The sequence below is a fragment of the Macrotis lagotis genome, chromosome 5, assembly GCF_037893015.1.
Source record: "Macrotis lagotis isolate mMagLag1 chromosome 5, bilby.v1.9.chrom.fasta, whole genome shotgun sequence".
Classification (NCBI taxonomy): Eukaryota; Metazoa; Chordata; class Mammalia; order Peramelemorphia; family Peramelidae; genus Macrotis; species Macrotis lagotis.
The window spans coordinates 82,799,896-82,823,741 of NC_133662.1; the positions used below are offsets into that span (position 1 = coordinate 82,799,896).

General features: G+C 37.5%; 1 protein-coding gene across 5 annotated transcripts in view; it reads right to left on the reverse strand.

The window, feature by feature from the left end:
- Positions 1-23,846, reverse strand: part of MDN1 (midasin AAA ATPase 1) — a 195,378-nt gene that overhangs the window by 123,623 nt on the left and 47,909 nt on the right. For all 5 annotated transcript variants that reach the window (XM_074187146.1, XM_074187144.1, XM_074187145.1 and 2 more), the window contains exons 13-18: positions 17,575-17,687; positions 15,631-15,779; positions 15,487-15,547; positions 2,518-2,729; positions 1,332-1,435; positions 154-298 (exon numbers count right to left, since the gene is read on the reverse strand). In XM_074187146.1, coding sequence (XP_074043247.1) covers positions 154-298; positions 1,332-1,435; positions 2,518-2,729; positions 15,487-15,547; positions 15,631-15,779; positions 17,575-17,687 — 784 coding nt within the window. The remainder of the gene's footprint in view (positions 1-153; positions 299-1,331; positions 1,436-2,517; positions 2,730-15,486; positions 15,548-15,630; positions 15,780-17,574; positions 17,688-23,846) is intronic.

A 23,846-nucleotide genomic window follows, 5' to 3' on the forward strand; every position in this document is an offset into this window, starting at 1 on the left:
AGAAGATAAAACAAAAATGACTAGGTAACAGGCAGCCAATAACAATTCATTCAATATTTGAGGCCTCCATGTGCATCTGTGACCATAAGAATCATTCTTTTAGGTAACCAACAAGCCTGGCAGCATAAAAATGCACTAGCAATAACATATTACCTGTGTCTCCTCGATCCATCAAAACCAAAGAGCCAGAGCATCCTTCCAGTAAACCACTCAGGCATTCTAATGTTTCTGGGGCTGCGAGGTTAATCTCATCCAGTAAAATCCATTCTCCCTTCTTTACTGCCTGTGCCAGAGTACCCTAAAATACAGACATAAAAAGGTTAAGCGCCCCTAAGTAAGAAACACATAGCAGGCGCAAGCTGGGTAATGTAGTGGATAGAGCACCAGCTCTGGAGTCAGGAGGACCTGAGTTCAAATCTAGCCTCAGACACTTAATAATTGCCTAGCTGTGTGACCTTGGGCAAGTCACTTAACCCCATTGCCTCACAAAAACAAAAAGAAACCAGCATCATTGCTCTCACTAACAAAGCAAAAGATATGAAAGTCTACTACATACTCCTTAGTTTCCATTGCCTACCAGATGACCCCACTGCCCATGTGCAGCTAGCTAGGTGGCACAGTGAGAAGGGAGGCTGAAGCTGGAGTTAGGAAGACCTGAGAACAAATCTGTCCTCTGATACTTAGCTTTAAGAATGCAGGTAAAATGGTGCTACCCTCCCAGGGTTGTTGCAAAAAAAAAAAAAAAAAATCAAATGAGTTTTTTTTCTTCTTTTTGGTTTTTGCAGGGCAGTGGGGAAGGGGTGGCTTGCATGTCACATGGCTGGGTGATTATTGGGTTTACGAGGCTGGATATGGACTCGGGTGCTCGTGGCTCCAGGGCTGGTGCTTCATCCATTATGCCACCTGGCCATACCTACAATTATTACAATTTTACTATTATTTTTTAATTTTAATTTTTTTTCTCTCCCCTTTACTTTTTTCACCCAAGCAAGTCTATCTATATTCATGGGGGGTTATTTTGTTTACTTGTAAACAAGAATATTTTATTAATGTAAAAAAAACATTTGTACAAAATGAGAATAAAAAATAAATTTAAAAAAAATTTTAAAAAATCAAATGAGATATTTGTAAAACCCTAGCATAGTGTTTGACACATAATAGGAACAATATAAATGCTAGTGGTATTGATGATGGGGATAATAGGTAGTCTTTGTTAAAGACTATTAATGAGGGAAAACTCACTAAGTACCAAAACAATCAATTCTACTTTGCACATAAGTATGACTACAAAAACCAGTTTAAAAGTCAAGCAATCAATCAAGGTCAAATACCTCGACAAATGCAAACAGTAGGGCATTTTCAGTCATTTTCATCTGTTGGTGGGCATGGTTGAGTTTCAAACCAAATGCTTCCCACTTTTCTCTTAACAGTAATCCTATGAAAAAAGAGAAATTTGAAAATTAATTCACAACATGGGATATTAAGGCATGACTTGGACACAGACACATACATGAGGGGTCAGACTATATGGTCTATGAGTTTCCTTCCATTTCTACATCTTTGATCTAATGACCCTATAAACATATAAAATGAGCTTTAAAGATAACACTTTATTAAAATAACTTTCCAATTAACAACCTGAGTCAAAGATTTTTTTTTTTCTGGATGAGAACATAATAGCAAAAAATTCAACCTAAAGGTCAACTTTCACAATCACTTTTTTACATAGCATTTTGTAAGGTGAGAGGCAGGATAGTATAGAGGTCATAAGGGAGGTTTTTGGATTCAGAAAAACTGTTTGATCATGGATATAATTACCTTTCACAACTAAAGCAGTACTCTAGGGTCTAGAAATTACAGAAGAAATAATGATCCGCATAAGTTGAGGAAGCTTCAAATACCACCAAGAGTTTCTTGAAATCATGAAATCATTTATCTGGACCAGTTTTCCTGCCACCATACAACATACCCAAATGGTATGTAATTTAACTTAGATACCCTCTAAAGAATTATAAAGAAACAAGAACTACTTTCATCTTTGCTGCTAAGAAAAGAAATGAATGGTCCAAGACTCAAAAGTCAGTCCACAGCAGGGTTCCAGGTGCTGAAAAACCCCCATTCCAGAATTCAGAAAGGAAAAGCAAATCACACCGTCAAAAAAATCACTTGCAAAGTTTTACATGAATCATATCTTGTTAGTTTGCTTTAGTTTCTGAAAGCAACATTTGGCAGGGTCACCATTAACAATATTGGTTGCAAATATCTGTCCTCTATTCAAAAAGACACACTCATTTAATTCTGTTGCTCTCACAACCACCACAGACGATCCTCAGGAAGAAAAAAAATCTATTGTAGAACTGAGTCAAGAATTGTGGTAACAGTAAGAGCTCTGCAACTGATTTCAAGTTCTGATAATGTTCCCTGAAAGCTGCATCTTTCATTACATCACATAATTTTGCTATATTTTCTTGTCTCCCCTATCACTGCTTACTTATTGGCCTCAGTTGGATCTTTTACCTGCATCATTGGTTTTTGTTTCCTTGTCGAGAGCTGACTTATGTACATGTTGCATTAGTTTGAGCAGGTCTCGCCAACGTTTCTGTTTATAGCAGGTCTGAATATGCCCCAAAAATGTAAGATTCTGTTTCTTGGAAAATGTCTGAGTGAAAAGTTCTTCAAAGCCTTCTCGTAAAGGCAACCATATAAGTTTATGGTCTACTGGTTTATAACTGAAAGAAAATGCAAAGGATTAGAGAAATGAAGTTCACAGAAGAGAATAATTTAGAAATTAAGGTTGTTAACTAGTAATACTTCATGTGACAAACTTAAGGAAAAATTTTCATTACACAAATACTGATAAATTTTAATGTATAATCCACCCCCTCCATATAGATCAGTCCTTCTTTAAAGTCCTAACAAAAAAAAAAAATTAAGTGGAACTGATTTCACCTGGATGAAGTCATATAAAATGTCTTGAGAATCACTGCTCATTAATTGCACCAAAGACTAAAACAGAGGTTAAAGGATAATAAATGGCCCAAATGTCTAATAATAGGGGAAACACAACAAACTATAATAGTCACAAGATGAAACAGTAACTTATTAAAGGCAACACTGACCACATTAATTCATAGACTATGTGAATGAAATAAAATCAAGTTAAATAAAGCATCTAAAAACTTAGGTCTTCCCTATTTATAAAATCTACTTTTAAAGGTAATCTATTACATGGCCACTTCATATTAGATAAAGTTTATGTCTTCTGTATTTGATAAAAAGCTAAGAGATCAATGACATTTATATGCAGACTATGAAAGAATTAAAAACTTTAATTAAGGGAAATGTATCATAGGAATAATATGGAATATATATGACAAAAACTTAGAAAATTCCACAAATACACAAAGCAGGCAGGCACTTCTGCATCTAGCTCATTCAACATTACAGAAATGTAAAAAACAAAATTTTTAAATGAGGACACCAACATAAATGAATGATGAATGATGACAAAAAGCAAGTGAATGATTAAAAAAAGATTTAAAAAAAGACAAAGAATCCCACAAAGGAAGCATGAAATGTGCTAAATGTCAAAAGGACACAAAACAAGGTTAACAGAAATTAAACACAGGTATAGTGTTCCATCAAAGTAATCCCCATAATAAGACAGAAAGATAAACGAAATGAAAAGCTCCCCCTCACAAAAGGATGCCAAAACCCAGCAAAAAAAAAAGCCAACACAGATATGTTCTCAAAAAAAAAAAAAATATTGTAGGCAGAGCCAAGATGGCAGCGTAAAGTCAGGAATTCCCAGAAACTCATTCTCCAAAAAACTCCAAAAGTTATCAAATTATGACTCTAGCCAAAATTAAGAAGGGCAGAACTCATAAAAAGACTGAATGATACAATTTTCCAGTCCAAGACAACTTAGAAGTTCCACAGGAAAAGTCTGTTTCACTAGGACCTGGGATTGGAAAAAGCCACTGTGAGCGTAGTCCCAGCCGCAGCGCAGCCAGGCGGAGTGCTTAGATCCCTGGGATGCCTAGGTTCATGGCAGAGGGGGCAGTTTCCAGAATTCCTGGCTGGGATCACCAGGAGCAGTTTGAAGGGGTAAGTGAGAAAACTCTGCCTCACTAGTGTGTGGAGTGAATGCTGGCCTCAGAGAGAACCTGCAGCAGGAATCTACAGAGCCACCCAGCAAGTCCAGAGCTCTCAGCCCACAGACAGTAAGGGCGTCAGGGGACTCAGCAGTTTGCCCACACTCAAATCCAGGTTACACTGTGGGCTCAGAGCCTCTCATAAGACCTTGGAGGAATTAAGGTCCTTGTGGTTTGTCCACAAACCCCCCTCCCAAAGCCTTGGAAGTCTGGTATCAGCCATAGGCTGAGAAAATGAGCAAGCAAAAGAAAAAGAAGAATCTGACAACAGAAATTTACTTTGGTTCCATGGAGATTCAGAAGATAACAAAATCAAAGCTTCTGTACACAAACCTCCAAGAGAAATAGAAAATGGGCTCAGGCTATGGATGAGCTCAAAAAAAGACTTTGAAAAGCAATTAAGGGAGGTAGAGGAAAAACTGGAAGGAGAAATGAAAGCAATGCAGATAAATCATGAAAACCAAATCAGCAGTTTGATGAAATACAAAAAAATACTGAAGAAAATAATATGTTAAAAAAAATCAGTTTAGGCCCCTCTCTCCCACCATGAGAGAGGTGTGCCATTTTGTTAAGATATCTCAATAAAAAAAACATTTTAATGACTCTGGATGAAGTATTCTGGAGTCATTTATAACAATTTGGGGGCTTGTCTTGAGATAATAATGTAAATCTCTTATCCTGGTATTTTCCAGGAAGAACACAAGAAAATAATGTGTGTAGATGGGAAAATATCTCAAAATATCCCAAACCTGGGAGGATCGGCCCAGGTTTGGAGTCAAGAGTGATTAAAATGTCTGGGAGTAGAACCGAGGTAAAGGAATGGTTTCCAGGGTGGCATCGATGGCCAGAACCAGCCTAGACTGGCTGAGAAGTCCTCCATGTGGGAGAGCTATCACAAAGGAGAGGTCAGAGGATGATAAGGTACCCTGAAGGAGGTGGATTTGGGTTCCCTCTCCAGAAATTTCCCTAAATCTTAAAGGGGGAAGGTTGCCTCCAGGTTTGTGGGGCAAGGGAGCTATGTGGCCGCTAGCTGAAAAGAAAGGAAGTTGGAAGGAAGGAAGGAAGTCAATTGGATCCAGTGCTGTGTGAGTGAATTTGAATGTTCCCATAGGAGTGTGTGTTTTTGTTCTATGACCTGTCTTATGTGTCTGTTTTAGGTATTTCTGGGTATAAAGACCCAGCATCAGTTTTAAAAGAGGGATACCTGGAAGTTGGGCCCAGGAGTATCAGAATGTGGGGGAGAAGGAAGTAGTACCCACCCTTCCCTCACTGAGCCAGCAGTAGTTGTGCTAGGTGTGTAGAGTTAAAGATAAGTGAGGGGGATTCTTAACGGGGAAAAAGCTGTGGTTTGGGGAGAGTTTAGAAGAATTTAAGAGAAGAAAGAACCTTTAAGGGAAAGACTGAGAAGTTATAAGAGGGAAGATTCCATGCTTTCTCCCTGGGTTGGGGGTGGTGGGTTGGACGTGGTGGTCTTGATCCCATCCCACCATCTTGTTAAGACTCCTGCGAAGGGAGGAGGGGAGACAGGAGACTTCAAGTGCTTAAGCCTTAAGGGGAAAGAGATTCCTCCACAGGTGGGATATGTAATTGGGAAAGAAGAAGGAAAAAAAAAAAATATATATATATATATATGTATATATATATATGATGGGGGGGGTTAAGAGACTCCTTTATTGAAAGGGTATTATGTTTAATGAATATCTGCTGGCCTTATGGCCTAAGTGATGACTCTCATTGCTTTTAAAGTTTCTGAACTAGTTTTGGAAAGCACACTGACGGTTATAAAAGAAGGATACTAGTGTTGTGACATTCTGACAACATTTGTACAGAGTAGGAGGAATGGAATAACCTACATTGTTAAATTAGTTTGGGATTAATAACACAGGCACATATATATATATATAAAATACAATAGTATTTTAACACTACTGTAACTATTGCAAGGAGCTATGTGGTTTGGGATTTTAAACTCTATTGTAACACCTTTGGGTTAAAGAAAAGTGGTACTGTGTTACTAAGAAGAGACATACCTAGGTTATCAGGGATGTTTACTGATTTTGGGGAAAAAGCTCTAATTCTTTGTTTGTTTTTAGGTTTTGTCAAGGCAAATGGCCAAGGCCACATAGCTAGGTAATTATTAAGTGCCTAAGGCTGGATTTGAACTCAGGTACTCCTGACTCCAGGGCCAGTGCTCTATCCACTGTGCCACCTAACCACCCCTCTAATTGATTTTAATGTTAAGCCTAATAAATGTTAACAATTGCATTTTTATTTTGGATAGAGCTTTTGGAATGTGAGTGCTGGATTCTCTGTGTAAGGTATGCTAAAGTTTTTAATCAAACTAAATGGTTGGGAAGTTTAGTTGTAATTGCATTGGTTTAAATGTATTATGTATGGGATTGGATTCTGAGAATTTGGGTAAAGAGACAAAAATGTAAAGATCATGGGATGTTCATTTTGCTCTTGTTCTAAGGGAAATGAAATGTTTAAATAGGAATCTTATGATTAATGTATATTAACAATGTATGTTTAATTTTAAAGAAGTCAAGACTGTGGACTTCTCTCTTGGTAACTGAGACAGCTGCTGGGGAGGCTGAACAAATTGCAATTGTGGGCCCTATTGTAAGGTAACTTATTGATGAATAAGATGTTTCTATCAGTTATGTGATATTCTTTTGTAACTGCAAAGAGATTATATTTGCAATATTTACTTATCTATTATGCATATGTTGTTTAAATACTGTATTGTTAAAGCCTGGGATTAATGTGATTGTTTTGAAGGGCAATAAGGAAAATATGAAAAAATATGACCCTTTCTTGGATAGATCTGTGGGTTTATGAATAATGTTATAACAGAAGGATTGTTTTGTACAATCTAGTAATTTGTGTGTTACTCTTATTGCTGTTCTATTATAATGAAATTAATAATACATGTTGGAAATTTAAAGCTATCTAAGATGTTTTAATGGTTTTAAAGAATTCTGAAAAGTAATTTGTATGTTAGGGGGCAGCTAGGTGGTGCAGAGGATAGAGCACTAGGCCCCAAAGTCAGGAGACCTGAGTTCAAATCAGGCTTCAAATACTTAAGTGTTGCTTAGCTGTGTGACTTTAGACAAGTCACTTAACCCCAACTACCTTGCCAAAAATAACCATTTGTATGTTCAGGATGGCTAGTGGGTATAAACAAGTTTATGTATAGAAGTTTCTAGCTATGTATGTGAACTGGGAATATTTTGGACCTATATATATGTATATTCCAAAGCCCTGGTTGTTTGCTTTGAAGTGAAAGCACTATGTAAAATGAGAAAGATAAATACAAGATAATTTCAGATTTCTCTGTGCAATCTCCTGGACAAAGGAGGCATTTATTTGTTGTAAAATACAACAGGCTAGAAGGAGATTTCTCTAGCCTGGGGAATCTGATATGCCATTTTTATATAGAGGAAGAGTAGATAAGACTTCAAACAAAGGGATGTCTCTAGTAAGAGGTAGGAGATGAGGTCTGTAGGGCCAATCATATTTAGAATAACTGGTTTTAGGCAAAGACCCAGGAAAGATACTCAGAGCTTTAGGTAGGAGTTTCATTAATTGGGACTCCATTAAGATTATAACTGGAATTTAGTGAACTGCATTCACTGGAAGTTCTAACTAGGTGAAGTTCTAACTAGGTAAAACAACTATTTTAGATCATGGGACTTTTAATCAATTTTTTTAATGTCATATACCAGGATGGTCAGCAACAGGAAATGCTACTGGGTAAATGTTCTTGGAGAAAAGGAAGCCAATGGGCTAAAGATGTTAGGTGACAGGGATGTGTAGCCAAAGGGGTGGCTTCTCAGGATGGCTGAGGTTGGAACCCTTTGACTAGATTTCCCCAAAATAACATTTGGATAATGTCTCACCTAGAAGAAAAAATCTGGCCTAAGACATTTGACTTACCCACATGACCTGCCTGGACACTGACATTCAATACTTATATCTATAAAGGAATTTTCCTTTAATGTCCTGGATCTTTATAATTAGTTACTAAGCAAACCAGAAAAAGAAGTTTTAGGTAAATTGGATCTAATAGCCAGAGATGTCTGGCTCTGACACCTGCTATCAGCTACATGCTAAGGTGGGAAGCAAGTTTCCTTAGTTTTTGTGTTAGAGGGGATATTTAGGTAAGGAGAAGAATGGGAAATTCTTAGGATAATTACAGTTTCAAGGTCTAGTTTAAGAAAAGGAATGTGAGTTAGATAAGTACACCAAGAAATGGAAAATATGGGAATATTTGGGAAAAAATTCATATGGGTTAAGGATATTTGAGTCATTATTGTAAGGAGAGCAAAGGTTAAAATTGTTTTATTTTTAAACCAGATGCTAGGTGGTCTTAGAACAAAGATGTATTGAATGTATGTGTGACAAGCTTGAGTCAATGTGATCATTCTCATTGGGAGTTTGCTCATGTAGTAAAATACTAATGGAAGTTTATTGTATTAAAAGTGATGCATGTGAGTCAATGTGGCAATAGGGCAAAATATAAATTGTAATAAGCTCCAGAATCTCATAGTTTTGTGATTGGAAACATGTGTTTTGATCTGAATAAGATGTTAAGCAGTTTCTCTATCAGAAGACAAGGTCTCAACTGTCAGCAGAGCTGGAAAGGACTTTCTGGAACAGATTCAGAAGATGCTGAAGGACACTGGATGTCTCCACCGGAGAAGAGAAGATAGGGGAGACACTGGACCAGTTCATCTCCACCATCTCTAGCCTATGTGTTCATTGTTTATCTGTAACTTCCCCTTGACTCTGTAAATGTGACACCCCTACTTATGCCCTCCTTATGGAAAAGAAGAGGGGAGGCAGGTTGAAAATGTTCTCCATACTATGCCCAAAGGGCAACAAAAATGTCCATACCCTTTGACCCAGCAATACCCTGAAGAGATGATGAAAAAGGGTAAAAAGATTGCTTGTACAAAAATATTTATAGCAGCCCTGTTTGTGGTGGCAAAGAATTGGAAATCAAGTAAATGTCCTTCAATTGGGGAATGGCTTAGCAAATTGTAGTATATGTATGTCATGGAACACTATTGTTCTATTAGAAACCAGCAGGGATGGGAATTCGGGGAAGCCAGGAGGGATTTGCATGAATTGATGTTGAGTGAGATGAGCAGAACCAGAAAAACACTGTACACCCTAACAGCAACATGGGAGTGATGTTCAACCTTGAAGGACTTGCTCATTCCATCAGTGCAACAATCTGGAACAATTTTGGACTATCTGCAAAGAAGAGTGCCATCTGTACCCAGATAAGGAGCTGTGGAGTTTGAACAAAGTGCAAGGACTATTCCCTTTAATTTAGAAAAAAACAGATATCTTATTGTCTGATCTTGTTACCTCTTAGACTTCTCTTCTTTAAGGATATGATTTCTCTCTCATCACACCCAATTTGGATCAAGGTACAACATGGAAACAAAGTAAAGACTGACAGAGTGCGTTCTGTTGGGGGGGGCAAGATTGGGGGAAAATTGTAAAACTCAAATATATCTTTAATAAAAATAAATTTTTAAAAATAAAAATATATTTGTTATGTTTAAAAAAAGAAAATGTTCTCCATTAATAGAGAAAGAGGGAGATTATTGGGTGGCATTATAATATCTACATGAATCTGTATATCCTATCTAGGGAGTGAGTCCTATCTCTGATTTAGACACCAAGGAAGCCAGAAGAGATGTGTGGCCTCAGACTCATGAGAGATTAATGATGGTACCTGGATCCCTTGTAAAGATGTGCAAACTGGAGCCAGGAAGACCTTTCTAAAGACACTGATATAAAAATTTGCAGTGGAAGAACGTACAGCAATTTTTAGAAATGTAACTATTATCATGATGATTATATGACCTATTTAAGAGAGCCTCTTGGAAGTAAAGAGGAACAGTATTATCCATTTGTTGGAAACTACATTCCTGAAAGACCAACTAGCACTAGAGGGGCATTATTGGATTTGTAGGACTACTGCCTACACCCAGTTGTCTAAAGCGTTGGTCAAGGAGTTGTATCTAGACTTAAGGGACTACTACCTGGGCATAGGATGGGAGTTGGGACTATGAAACCCCAGTTTATATCCTGTAAGACTCCAAGCTGTAGTGGAAAAATTACCAATCACACAGCTAAGGCCTTGGCTGATCAAGCCTTGCTTAACAACAGAGGCAATTAATCAACATAGATTGGTATTAGACTACCTTTTGGCTGAAGAAGGAGTCTGTGGTAAAATGAACTTATCCAATTGTTGTCTAAAGATAGATGACAATGGGAAGGTGGTAAAGGAGATAACCAGGGATATCATAAAGTTGGCACATGTGCCAGTCCAAAACTGGATAAGCACCTTTATTACCTCTTTGGATGAATGGGTTCGGGTTCATGGTGGAAACAGGTAATGGGTATCTAACTATTGGCCCAAAGTGGGATAATCCTATTAGCCAGTCTCCCATGTATGATCCAGCCAATAACTCAAATAGTAGAAAATTTTATCAGTAAATTAGGACTGGTATATGGCTCTAATAATGAAGAGGTAAAAATATCAATAGAAAGTCAGTAGTGATATCAAAGATGAGGATTATGAATTAATTTAAGGAAGACATTGCTGGTGAAGTGTGAAGACCAAGTAGTTATTTAAATGAAATGGGGAGAGTTGTGAGGAATGAAGGGTGTGTTGTTGGTCTTCACAGGGTGTGGAGGGGGGGGCCCTTTGAAATCCATTGCAAAGAGGGAAATGGCCCTAGTCAATCACAAAACTGGGAGAGTTCTCCTAATCTCATCCCAAAGAAAGACTAACCTAGTCTTGACCTTCTCCTTTACACATGCTCAAAGTGATCTATCTGTTATTGCTCATTAGTATAATGAGCAGGGTGGGGAAACATAGGAAACAACTTGGCAATCAGATTTGTGACCCCAGCCTATGACTGGCATGAATGGGGCAGGAACAAATTCTTTCAAAGTATATAAAAGAGCTTGTATATTGAGATTTCCCCAACCCCTTTCTCCCACCATGAGAGAGGTGTGCCATTTTGTTAAGTTATTTTAATAAAAACCATTTTAATCACTCTTGAAAAGAAAATTTAAAAATAAATTTAAAAAACCAGTTATGGCCAAATGGAAAAAGTAAAACAAAAGGCAAATGAGGAGAATGTCATAAAAAGCAGAATTGGCCAGCTGGAAAAGGAGATAAAAAAGCTCTCTGAAGAAAATAACCCCTTTAAATGCAGAATGGAACTAAAGGAAGCTGATGATTTTGCAAGAACTCAGGAAAAAATAAAACTAACACAAAAAAAAAATTAGAAGAAAATGTAAACTATCTCATTGGAAAACCAACCAAAATCGAAACGAGATCCAGGAGAGATAATTAGAAAATTGCTGGGCTACCTGAAAGTCACAACCAGGAAAAGAGCCTAGACTTCATCTTTCAGAAAATAATACAGCAAAATTGCCCTGAGATCCTAGAAGCAGAAGATAAAATAGAGGTTGAGGGAATTCACCGGTCATGTCCTGAAAAGGATCCCAAAAGAAAAACTTCCAGGAATATTATAGCCAAATTCGAAAACTCCCCAAGTCAAAGAGAAAATACTAAAAGCTGCTAGAAACAAACAATTCAATTACTGTGGCTCTATAGTCAGGATTACAGAGGATCTGGCAGCATCTACATTAAGGGCTCATAGGGATTAAAATGATATTCTGGAAGTCAAAAGATCTTGGTTTACAATCAAGAATCAGACAAGTCTTTGGGGCGGAGCCAAGATGGTGACAAAAAGGGATCCAGTCTTAGGAGCTCTCTGATAAAACTCATAAACTAAGGACTCTAACTAAACTTTCGAGAGACAGAACCCACAAAGGGACCCAGTGAGGCAGTTCTCCTACTCAAGGTAACCTGGAAAAGAGCAGAAAGGCTCTGCTCCACGGGGTCGGAGGGGCGGCCCGCCAGAGGGGTGGCCCAACAGAGCCAAAGAACTTCAGCCTCCCGGAGGCAGCCCCAGGGTGCTGGGAGTCTCAGCTCACAGCAGTGGGGCAGTCTCCTGAGCTGCACCCCAAGAAGCACCGGGCACAAAGTGAGGGAAAAGCAGGGGACCTCTGCTAGAGCGAGCACGTGGAGCACAACCCTCAGGGCACACAGCAAGCAGCATTGTCTTTCCCCAGCCCTGATCCAGGAAACAGAAGCAGGCAGAGCTGGTAAGCAGGAACCCCCAGGGCATGAGACCACTGAACCTAGGGAGGGGAGTGAAGAGAGACTGCTGAGTTCTGTCCTCTCCCCCTGGAACAGGACTCTGGGGCTCTGACCACATTCAGATCCTGATCACAGTATAGGCCCCCCCATAGAACAGCAGGGCCCCCCCCACCTCAGCCCCGTGGCAGAGGGGGGCGCTTACAGTCATTCACAGACCAGGAGGGAGAACAGAGCTTCACACACTGAGACCCTTGTGGGAGTGTCCGAAAAGCTCAGGAAGCACCCCCAAAACAGGCACGGGCTGGGAAAATGAGCAAGCAAAGAAACAAAAGGAAGACTATTGAGAAATATTTTGCAAATGAGCCCAAGAAGGATCAAAATACTCAGTCTGAAGATGAGGAAGCACAAGCTCCTGCATCTAAAGACTCCAAGAAAAACAGAAATTGGGCTCAGGCTATGACAGAGCTCAAAAAAGACTTTGAAAATCAAATGAGGGAGTTGGAAGAAAAACTGGGAAAAGAAAGAAAAGAGATGCAGGAAAAACATGAAAATGAAGTCAGCAGCTTAGTCAAGGAAATCCAAAAAAATGCTGAAGAAAATAGCATGCTAAAAACCAGCTTAGGTCAAATGGATAAAACAGTTCAAAAAAGTTATTGAGGAGAAGGATGCTTTAAAAAGCAAAATTGGCCAGATGGAAAAAGAGATAAGAAAACTCTGAGGAGAACAAATCCTTCAGACAAAGAATAGAATTCAGGGAGACTGATGAATCTAACAGAAATCAGGAATCAATAACTTCAAAACAAAAAAAATGAAAAATTAGAAGAAAATGTGAAATATCTCATTGAAAAAACAACTGATATGGAAAACAGACTTAGGAAAGATAATTTAAAAATTATTGGAATACCTGAAAGTCATGATCAGGAAAAGAGCCTTGACATCATTTTCAAAGAATTACTACAGGAAAATTGCCCTGATATTCTAGAAGCAGAGGGCAAAATAGAAATGGAGAGAATCCACCGATCCCCCCGAGAAAGAGATCCCAAAAAACCAACCCCTAGGAATATTATAGCCAAGTTCCAGAACTCCCAAGTCAAAGAGAAAATATTACAAGCAGCCAGAAGGACACAGTTCAAATATCGTGGAGCTGCAGTCAGGATCACACAGGACTTAGCAGCAGCTACATTGGAAGCTCGTAGGGCTTGGAATACAATATACCGGAAGGCAAAAGAGCTTAGAATGCAGACAAGAATGAACTACCCAGCAAGGCTGAATGTCCTATTCCAGGGAAAAAGATGGACTTTCAATGAACCAAGGCAATTTCAAATGTTCCTGTTGGAATGGCCAGAGCTGAACAGAAGGTTTGATCTTCAGATACAGGACTCAGGTGAAGCATGGAGATTGGAGGAGAAGGGGAAAATATGAGGGACTTAATGAGGCTGAACTGCATGTATTCCTGCATAGAAAAATGACACTGATAATACTCATATGAACCGTCTCAGTTAATAGAGCAGGTAGAAAGAGCTTTTATAGTTGAAGCACAGGAGAAAGCTGAATTCGAAGATAAAATATGGTGTAAAAATGGAGTCAATAGAAAAAAAGGAAAATGGAATGGAAGAAAGAAAAAGGAGGGGGGGAATAGTCCAAGATATTTCACATAAGATTTTTTTTTATTACAATGAGCTATTGCAATGATATGGAAGGAGGGAGGCAAGGGGAAATGAGGGAACCTTTGCTCTCATCAGAGATGGCTAGGAGAGGAAACAGCATATATATATATATATATATATATATATATATATATATATATATATATATATATATATATATATACACACACACACTCAATGGGGTATAGGCATCTGGAGTAAGAAGGAGCAGGGAGCAGGGGGGAAGGTGTGGGGATGTGAATAAAGGAGGAGAGGATGGACCATGGGGGAAGAGTGGTCAGATATAACACATTTTCTTTCTTACTTCTTGCAAGGGGCTGGGATTGGAAGGCCTGCCCAGGACTACAGGGCCAGGTGGATTCTGGGCCTAGGGGGTGGTATGGAGGCCCAGGGCCTCTTGGCCCCAGGACCAGGGATCTGTCTGCTGTGCCACTCAAGCGACCCTACAGCAGAGTCAGAGTGAAAGGAGAGAGAAAATAGAGTACATGGTAGTGGAGAAATAAGTAAGGAGGGAGTTGCGATCAGGAATGGCAACGGTGGAAAAATATGGAAATAACTTTTGTGATGGACTTAAAATAAAGAATGTGATCTACCCACAACAGAGTTGTTGGTGTTGGAAAGAAGACTGAAGCACATTTTTTGTTATTATTTGGGGGAGGGTGCATGGCAAGTGGGGCTGGATGGCCTGCCTGGGGCCACGTAGTGGGGTGATCTTTGGGTGTCTGGGGCTGGATTTGGACCCAAGTGCTCCTGGCTCAAGGGCCAATGCTCTGTCTGCCACCCAGCCACCCCTACTATTATTACTATTTTATTTTATTTTGGGTCTTTTATTTCTTTCTTTTTTTTGGTTTTTGCAGGGCAGTGGGGATCGGGTGGCTTGCATGTCACACGGCTGGGTGATTGTTGGGTTTACAAGGCTGGATATGGACTCGGGTGCTCGTGGCTCCAGGGCTGGTGCCTCATCCATTGTGCCACCTGGCCATACCTACAATTATTACTATTATTTTTTTATTTTAATTTTTTTCTCTCCCCTTTACTTTTTTCGCCCAAGCAAGTCTATCTATATTCATAGGGGAGGAGGGGTATTTTGTTTACTTGTAATCAAGAATATTGTATTAATGTAAAAAAAAAACATCTGTACAAAATTAGAATAAAAAATAAATTTAAAAAAAAAAGAATCAACTACCCATTGAACATCCTCTTTCATGGGATTCATTGTCTTTATCCTTCTCTTCCTTCCTCCCAGTACTAATTATTTGTCTCTTTGTTTTGATTTATATGGAATAAAGGGTTGTTTGGTTTCCATTTCACACAGTGATCTTTGAATAGAGGTTACAATTACTTCTTAATATGAAGATTATACTCCTGTCCCAAACTAATTTACCTCATAAGTGTTCAATTTCCATCTCATACAAAGCAATAGAACAGAGTAACAATTTCAAAAGTGTCTAGAAAAACCACTCACCCACCAAGCAGATCTGCTGTGTCACTCTGTTGGTTCATGTTGACAACCCTCAAACGGTGACCTTCAAAGAATATACCAAAAAAGTGGTTATCACTAAAAAATTCATCTAATGAGTATAGAAACATCTTCAAACTTGCTTATTACCTGTAATGTGAGCCAAGTACTGGACAGTAGAGGTTTTGCCAGTGCCTGTCTCACCCACCAGCAAAACTGGCTCCCCCTTACTAACACACACTGCAAGCTGTTCCATCAGTATAGAAGCAGGACGAGTAGCAGCAAAAGTGAGCTTCTCTCTGATGAGAAAAGGTGGACAGCAATGGTGAAAAACAAAGGCCAGCCTAGAAGATATAGTTTTTGTCTAGACTGGGTAACTTGTAGAAAGTATAGCATGTAATCAGGAGCCTTTATAAGCTTATAGTTACCATACGGCTTCAAATGCTGCCACTAATTTGCTGCTGGACCCTGGAAAATCCTTCAACCTCTGAACCTCAAGTGCTACTTTTATAAAAGAACAATACTCCAATCATCTCACTCAATAACTAAAAGATTATCATAGATGTATAGCTGAAAGGGGACTTAGAGGTCACCTTCTAGTCTAACCTCATTGTACAGATAAGGAAACTGAGTTCCAAGAAGTTAAATGACTTGCCTAACTCTACCAGCTAGTAAATTAGAGGATGAAATTCGAAACCCTAAGTCTGATGACCTAAAAATCAGAATTTTCTGAAAAGTAACACAATGATTTGTGAAGGCCCAAAGCATAGGAGGTAAAGTGAAAAGCGCTTTTATATTTCCATGAAAACATTCTTGAATTCTTTAACTGGAAACTAAATATGAACATCTCTTAATTCACACCCTGATTTACATGTTAAACAAATTTAGCTTCATGAGTCAGGATGCCACTGACCTAGGGTTCTTAGTTGTTCTATCTTGACAGCTCTTCTATTTTTAAAAGAATTTGCTGCTTTACTTTGTCCTTTCACTGCTCTCTGCTCTTTTGGGAAGTCTATAGACAAATACCTAGAATATTAAGTTCTAATGTCTGCTGTTCTTAGGTTCCATTTAGTTAGATCAGAGCAAAACAAAATGAAACCAAAAAATAGGAGTCATTTTCACACGAACATAGAACTTCTGCTAAGGGGACAAGAAATGAAAACTATTCTAATTTTCTGCTTGACATAAAATGAACTCAAAAAAGTCTCCAGAATAGTAAGTAACTACAAACTATTACAAAAGCACATTATAGGGGCAGCTAGGTGGCATAGTGGATATAGCACCGGCCTTGGAGTCGGGAGGACTTGGGTTCAAATCCGGTCTCAGACACTTAATCATTACCTAGCTGTGTGGCCTTGGGCAAGCCACTTAACCCCATTGCCTAGAGAAAAAAAAAAAAAAGCACATTATGATTGTCCAAAGACTTAACTGTTACTAATATTTTTTGGTCCAGACCCGTGACTTCATTGGTGTGAAGAATTTAAAGTTTGTTCCACTGACACAAAGTACCACTTCCTTTGCCTTTCCCTTTTAATATACTATATACCACTTTACTTCTCTGTTACAACTGATCATATGATCCACATGACTCCCAAACATTGAACTAAGAAATAAAAGACATGGATGCAAACCCCAGAAAATAGGGTCATTTATCCCTCAAGCCTAGACTAACCTTTCCTGTTAGCTCTGCCTGCTGGAATCCCTCAATAAAGTAAACTGCAAGATGAGGCTCAAGTGTCATCCACATGCTCTTTTTACTGATCCTTACACCTGCTCTTGCTTCCCTAAAAGTTATCTTATGATTACTCTGCACCTATTTGTATTTATTCATAAAATAGACATGTTGCTTTTCACCTTTCATTTTGTTTCCCTATCATCTCACACAATAGCTGGTACATACAGCATCCTTAAATAATGCTAACTGATTGACTACCAATAACACCAAATACCTTATACAATAGCTGGGAGAATAAAATGAAAATGTGTAAACCAAATACTTTAGAGAGGTCAGTTCTTATAACTAATGAAGATCTAAGTAGGGGGTCTTCACCAAAACCAAGATGATGGATGGTTACAAAGAGGAGTTGATATTACCTTTGGACATGGACAGCTGGACTCTGTATCCGCAGCAGCCGTGCTCTACCCACTTCCACTTCTAATTCATTCACTACTATCTCTGGCTTGTAAAGCTGACAGAAGTACTCAGCCTGTGGGGAAAATGGATTTTGCTTCAGATAAAACTTCCCCACATTTCCACAGCCACCATGCTTTAGTTATCAAGGATACTAAAATTAAACTCCCTTTCTACATCTAACTCCAAAACAAAAATAAGATCCATTGTGTTGATTGAAGACCCTCTTTGAAAAATCTAATGAGACATTTTCTTAGGCCTAATCCTTCTTGAACTCTCTGTAGCATCTTCTACTACTAACCACCTTCTCTAACTTTCCTTTCTGGGTTTTTTTGAATGTGCTATCTCGTAATTCTCTTTCTACCATTATGCCCACTCCTAATCAGTAGTCCATGACGTGCCCATCAATTGTGTTCCTCAAAGTTACTGTCCTAGGCTTTCTTCTGTCTTTTTATTCTTTCTCACTTGATGATCTTATCAGTTTCCATAGGATCAATTATCGAGTCTATTCAGATAATTCTGAAATCTACAAAACCAGTACAGGTTTTTCCTGAACTCCATTCCCATATCACCAAATATCTATAGACCTTTTAGACCTGGATGTCCTGTGGGCAACTCAAACATAAAATATCAAAAATAAAACTCAATATCTTTCTCCTCTCCTGTCCTCAGTGTTCCCCCCACAATATATACTTTCTTCTAAACTTTGCTAATACAATAAAGGTTATCACCCTTCTTCATCTCTGAGATTTATAATCTCAGTATTATCTTGCTCATGCTCACCCTGTACCTACTATCAAGTAGTCAAACCTTCCAATTTCTTTTCTCACAAAATCTATTTTATGTGTTTTCTGTTCTCACTCACATTCCTACCACCTAAGTTCTGAACCATATTTTCAATGCCTAGAGAATCTTCTTTCCAATCCATCCTCCACTTTTAGCTGACAAAATAATTTTCCTAGAGCATTAGTGTCTGATCATGTCACTGGTTCTCTCAATGGCTCCCCTCCCACTGACTTAAGGACCAAATATAATTGGAACTTTATCTCATTCTATTTAAAGTTCTATTAGTGATTTTTTCATAATTGCAAAATCATTTGCAAATTGTAAATGTACATCGAAATACATCTAAATACCTTCCAAGTAATCAAATATAAATACATGGAAAGAAAGGGTGTGCACAAGTATTTCATATTAATAGGAATCTAGGATGAAAAGGAGTTAAAGACCACTGTTCAAACTAGAAATGCTTCCAAATTGAATATTTCTTTTTTTAATTAAAGATTTTGAGTTTTACAATTTTTCTCCTAATCTTACTTCCCTCCCCCCCACCCCACAGAAAGCAATTTGTCAGTCTTTTCATTGTTTCCACATTGTACATTGATCCAAATTGAATATAATGAGAAAGAAATCATATCCTTAAGGAAGAAACAAGATCAGATATAAGATACCAGTTCTTTTTTCTAAATTACAGGAAACAGTCCTTGGACTTTGTTCAAACTCCATAGATCTTTATCTGGATACAACAGATGGTATTCTCTATTTCAGACAACCCTAAATTGCCCCTGATTGGTGCACTGATGGAATGAGCAAGTCCATCAAGGCTGATCATCGCCCCCATGTTACTGTTAGGGTGTACAGTGTTTTTCTGGTTCTGCTCATCTCACTCAGCATCAGTTCATGCAAATCCCTCCAGGCTTCCCTGAATTCCCATCCTTTCTGGTTTCTAATAGAACAATAGTGTTCCATGACATACATACACCACAGTTTGTTAAGCCATTCCCCAATTGTAGGACATTTACTTGATTTCCAATTCTTTGCCACCACAAACAGGGCTGCTATGAATATTTTTATACAACTGATGTTTTTACCTTCTTTCATCATCTCTTTAGGGTATTGACCCAGTAGTGGTATTGCTGGATCAAAGGGTATGCACATTTTTGTTGCCCTTTGGGCATAGTTCCAAATTTCTCTCCAGAAAGACTGGATGAGTTCACAGCTCCACCAACAATGTAATACTGTCCCAGAATTATCACGACCCTTCCAACAATGATCATTATCCTTTCTGGTCATACTGGCCAATCTGAGAGGTGTGAGATGGTACCTCAGAGAAGCTGTAATTTACATTTCTCTAATAAGTAATGATTTAGAGCAATTTTCATATGACTTAAGGTTGCTTTGATCTCCTCATCTGCAAATTGCCTTTGCATATCCTTTGACCATCTGTCAGTTTGGGAATGGCTTTTTTTTTTTAAATTTGACTCAGTTCTTTAGAAATGAGTCCTTTGTCAGAAAAATTAGTTGTAAAGATTGTTTCCCAGTTTACATTTCTTTTGATCTTGGTTATAGTGGTTTTATCTGTGCAAAAGCTTTTTAGTTTAATGTAATCAAACTCATCTAGTTTGTTTTTAGTTATGCTCTCCATCTCTTCTTAGTCATAAAGTGCTTCCCTTTCCATAGATCTGACAGGTAAACTAGTCCTTCATCTTCTAATTAGCTTATAATATTGTTTTTTATGTCTAAATCCTGTACCCATTTGGATCTTATCTTGGTACAGACAGGAAGATGTTGGTCTAAGTTTCTTCCATACTAACTTCCAATTTTCCAAGCAATTTTTTTCAAAGAGAGATTTTATCCAACAGCTGGACTCTTTGAGTTTATCAAACAGCAAATTACTATAATCAATTCCTGCTATTGCACCTAGTCTATTCCACTGGTCCACTACTCTATTTCTTAGCCAATACCAGACAGCTTTGATGACTGATGCTTTATAATATAATTTTAAATCAGGTAGGGCTAAGGCACCTTCTTTTGAACTTTTTTCATTAAATCCCTGGAAATTCTTTACTTTTTATTTCTCCATATTAATTTACTTATAATGTTTTCCTAATTCATTATAGTAATTTTTTGGAATTTTGATTGATAGGGCACTGAAGAGGTAGTTTAGTTTTGAGAGAGCTGTCATTTTTATTATATTAGTTCTACCTGTCCATGAGCAGTTGATATTTGCCCAGTTATTTAAATCAGATTTAATTTGTGTGAGAAGTGTTTTGTAATTGTTTTCAAAAAGATTCTGAGTCTGTCTTGGCAAATAGACTCCCAGGTATTTTATATTGTCTGAAGTTACTTTGAGTGGGATTTGTCTTTCTAGCACTTCCTGCTGTAGCTTGCTAGTCATATATACAAAAGTTGAGGATTTATGAGGGTTTATTTTATACCCTACAACTTTGTAAAAATTGCTAATTGTTTCCAGTAGTTTTTTTGGATTTCTTGGGATTCTCTAGGTATACCATCTTGTCATCTGCAAAGAATGAGAGTTTTGTCTCTTCCTTCCCAATTCTAATTCCTTCAATTTCTTTTTCTTCTCTAATTGCTGAAGCATTTTTAATAGGATTTGTCTAATATGATTCTAATATGAACATTTCTAATACGATATTGAGTAGTTGTGGTGATAATGGGCATCCTTGTTTCACCCCTGATCTTACTGGGAATGTCTCTAGCCTCTCTCCATTGAATATAATGCTTGTTGATGGTTTCAGATAGATACTGCTAATTATTCTAAGGAACAGTCCATTTATTCCTACACCCTCTAGTATTTTTAATAGGAACGGGTGCTATATTTTATCAAAAGCTTTTTCAGCATCTATTGATATGATCATATAATTTCTCTCAGTATAATCAATTATATCAACAACAAACCAAACAGTTTTCCTAATAGTGAACCAACCCTGCATTCCTGGGATGAATCATACTTGGTCAAAATGTATTATCCCAGTGATAACTTGTTGTAATCATTTTGCTAAGAATTTTATTTCAGATTTTTGCATCTATATTTATCAAGGAGAGAGGTCTATAATTTCCTTTCTCTGTTTGAACTCTTCCTGGTTTAGGTATCAGCACCATATGGTTTCATAGAAAGAGTTAGGCAGAGTTCCATCTTCCCCCATTTTTCCAAAGAGTTTATATAGAATTGGAACTAATTGTTGCTTTATATGTTTGGTAGAATTCACTTGTGAATCCATCAGGTCCTGGAGATTTTTTCTTAGGGAGTTCAATGATGGCTTCTTGAATTTCTTTTTCTAGGATATGGTTGTTTAGTTATTTAATCTCTTCTTCATTTAACCTGCGTTACTTTTATTTTTGTAAATATTCATCCATTTCACTTAGATTGTCAAATTTATTGGCATGGAGTTGGGCAAAATAATTTCGAATTATTACTTTAATTTCCTCCTCATTGGTGGTGAGTTCGCCTTTTTCATTTATGATACTAGCAATTTGGTTTTCTTCTTTCTTTTTCCTTAATAAAATTGACCAGAGGTTTATCAATTTTATTGGTTTTTACTGATTTTTCATAAAACCAACTTTTGGTATTTAATTGGGGATTTTCAATATGTTCTTTCTCTAATTTTTTTAGTTGCATATTTAGTTCATTGATTTCCTCTTTCTCTAATTTACAAATGTAAGTATTTAAAGATATAATATATCCCCTGACAGCCACTTTGAGTGAATCCCATAGGTTTTGGTTTGTTGTTTCATTATTGTCATTATCTAGGATAAAATAATTACTTCTTCTATAATTTGTTGTTTGATCCACTCATTCTTTAAAATGAAGTTATTCAGTTTCCAGTTGGTTTTGGGTCTGTATTTCCCTAGCTCAATATTGCATGGCTTTTATTGCATTGTGATCTGAGAAAGATGTATTCACTATTTCTGCCTTTCTGCAGTTGATCATTAGGTTTTTATGTCCTAGTTCATGGTCAATTTTTATGCCATGTACCACAGAGAAAAAGGTATATTCCTTTCTATCCCCATTCAATTTCCTCCATTAGTCTATCATATCTAGTTTTTCTAACAATCTACTTACCTCCTTAACTTCTTTCTTTTTTATTTTATGATTCAATTTATCTAGATCTGAGAGTGGGAGGTTGATGTTTCCCACTAGTAGAGTTCTGCTGTCTGTTTTCCTGTAGTTCTTTCAGCTTCTCCTCTAAGAATTTGGATGCTATCGCATTGGGAGCATATATATTCAGTATTGAAATCAGTTTATTGTCTATGGTATCATTTAGGAAGATTTAGTTTCCTTCCTTAACTCTTTTAAGGCTATCTATTTTTGCAGCTGCTTTGTCTGAGATAAGGATTGCTGCCCCTGCTTTTTTCAATTCAGCTGAAGCAAAATATATTTTGTTCCAACCTTTTATCTTTACTCTCTCTCTCTGCTTCAAATGAGTTTCTTGTAAGCAGCATATTTTTAATCCACTCTGCTATTTGCTTATGTTTTAAGGGAGAGTTCATCCCATTCAAAGTTATAATTACTAATTCTTTATTGCTCTCCATGTTATCTTCCCTCTGTTTGCATTTTTCCCCTTTCGCCCCCCCTTATCTGTATTCCCCAGTATTTTGATTCTGAATACCACCCCCCTTCAGTGGGTTTGCCCTCCCCTTTCTTTAAATTTAAATTCTTTAAACTGTTTCTTTCTGGTTGCTTGCAGGATGTTCTCTGTAATCTGATAGTTCTGGAATCTGGCCACAACAATCCTTGGTGTTTTCATTTGAGAATCTCTTTCTGGAGGGGATGAATGTATTCTTTCAATAATTGATTTGCCCTCTGGTTCCATGATATCAGGGCAATTTTTCATCACTAGATCCTGTAATATTAAATCCAGGCTTTTTTTTTCCTCTTCCATGTTTTCAGGAAATCCTCCTTGATCTATTCTCAAGGTCCGTAGTTTTGCTAATGAGGTATTTTACATTTTTCTTCTATTTTCTTGACTTTGTTTAACAGGCTCTTGCTGTCTCATGAAGTCAGTTTCTGCAGACTCCATTCTTTTTTTTTAGGGAAGAGTTTTCTTCATTTACCTTTTGCAACTCCTTTTCCAATTGGCCAATTCTACTTTTCAAAGAACTTTCCATTGACCAATGGAGGTTTTTTTTTAAGTGGAACATATGCTTTTATTCAGACCACCACCTTTTGTTTTAAAAGACAAACAAAATCAGTGTGGTGGAGAGGGGAGTAATGTTTGGAACAATATGGAACACATGGAATTTTTGCATTTGATAATTTATACTTTTTTTAAAAGTTCATTATATAGCTACCAAGTGGGAAGTAAATCTTCAAAATGTACAATTTCCTTTAGAGAAGTTTCAGAACTAAAGATCTGATTTACATGAAAAGCTGTAGAGAAAGTAGTTGAAAAGTCCACTCAAAACTTTTATTCCACTTGCATCAACTTAATAC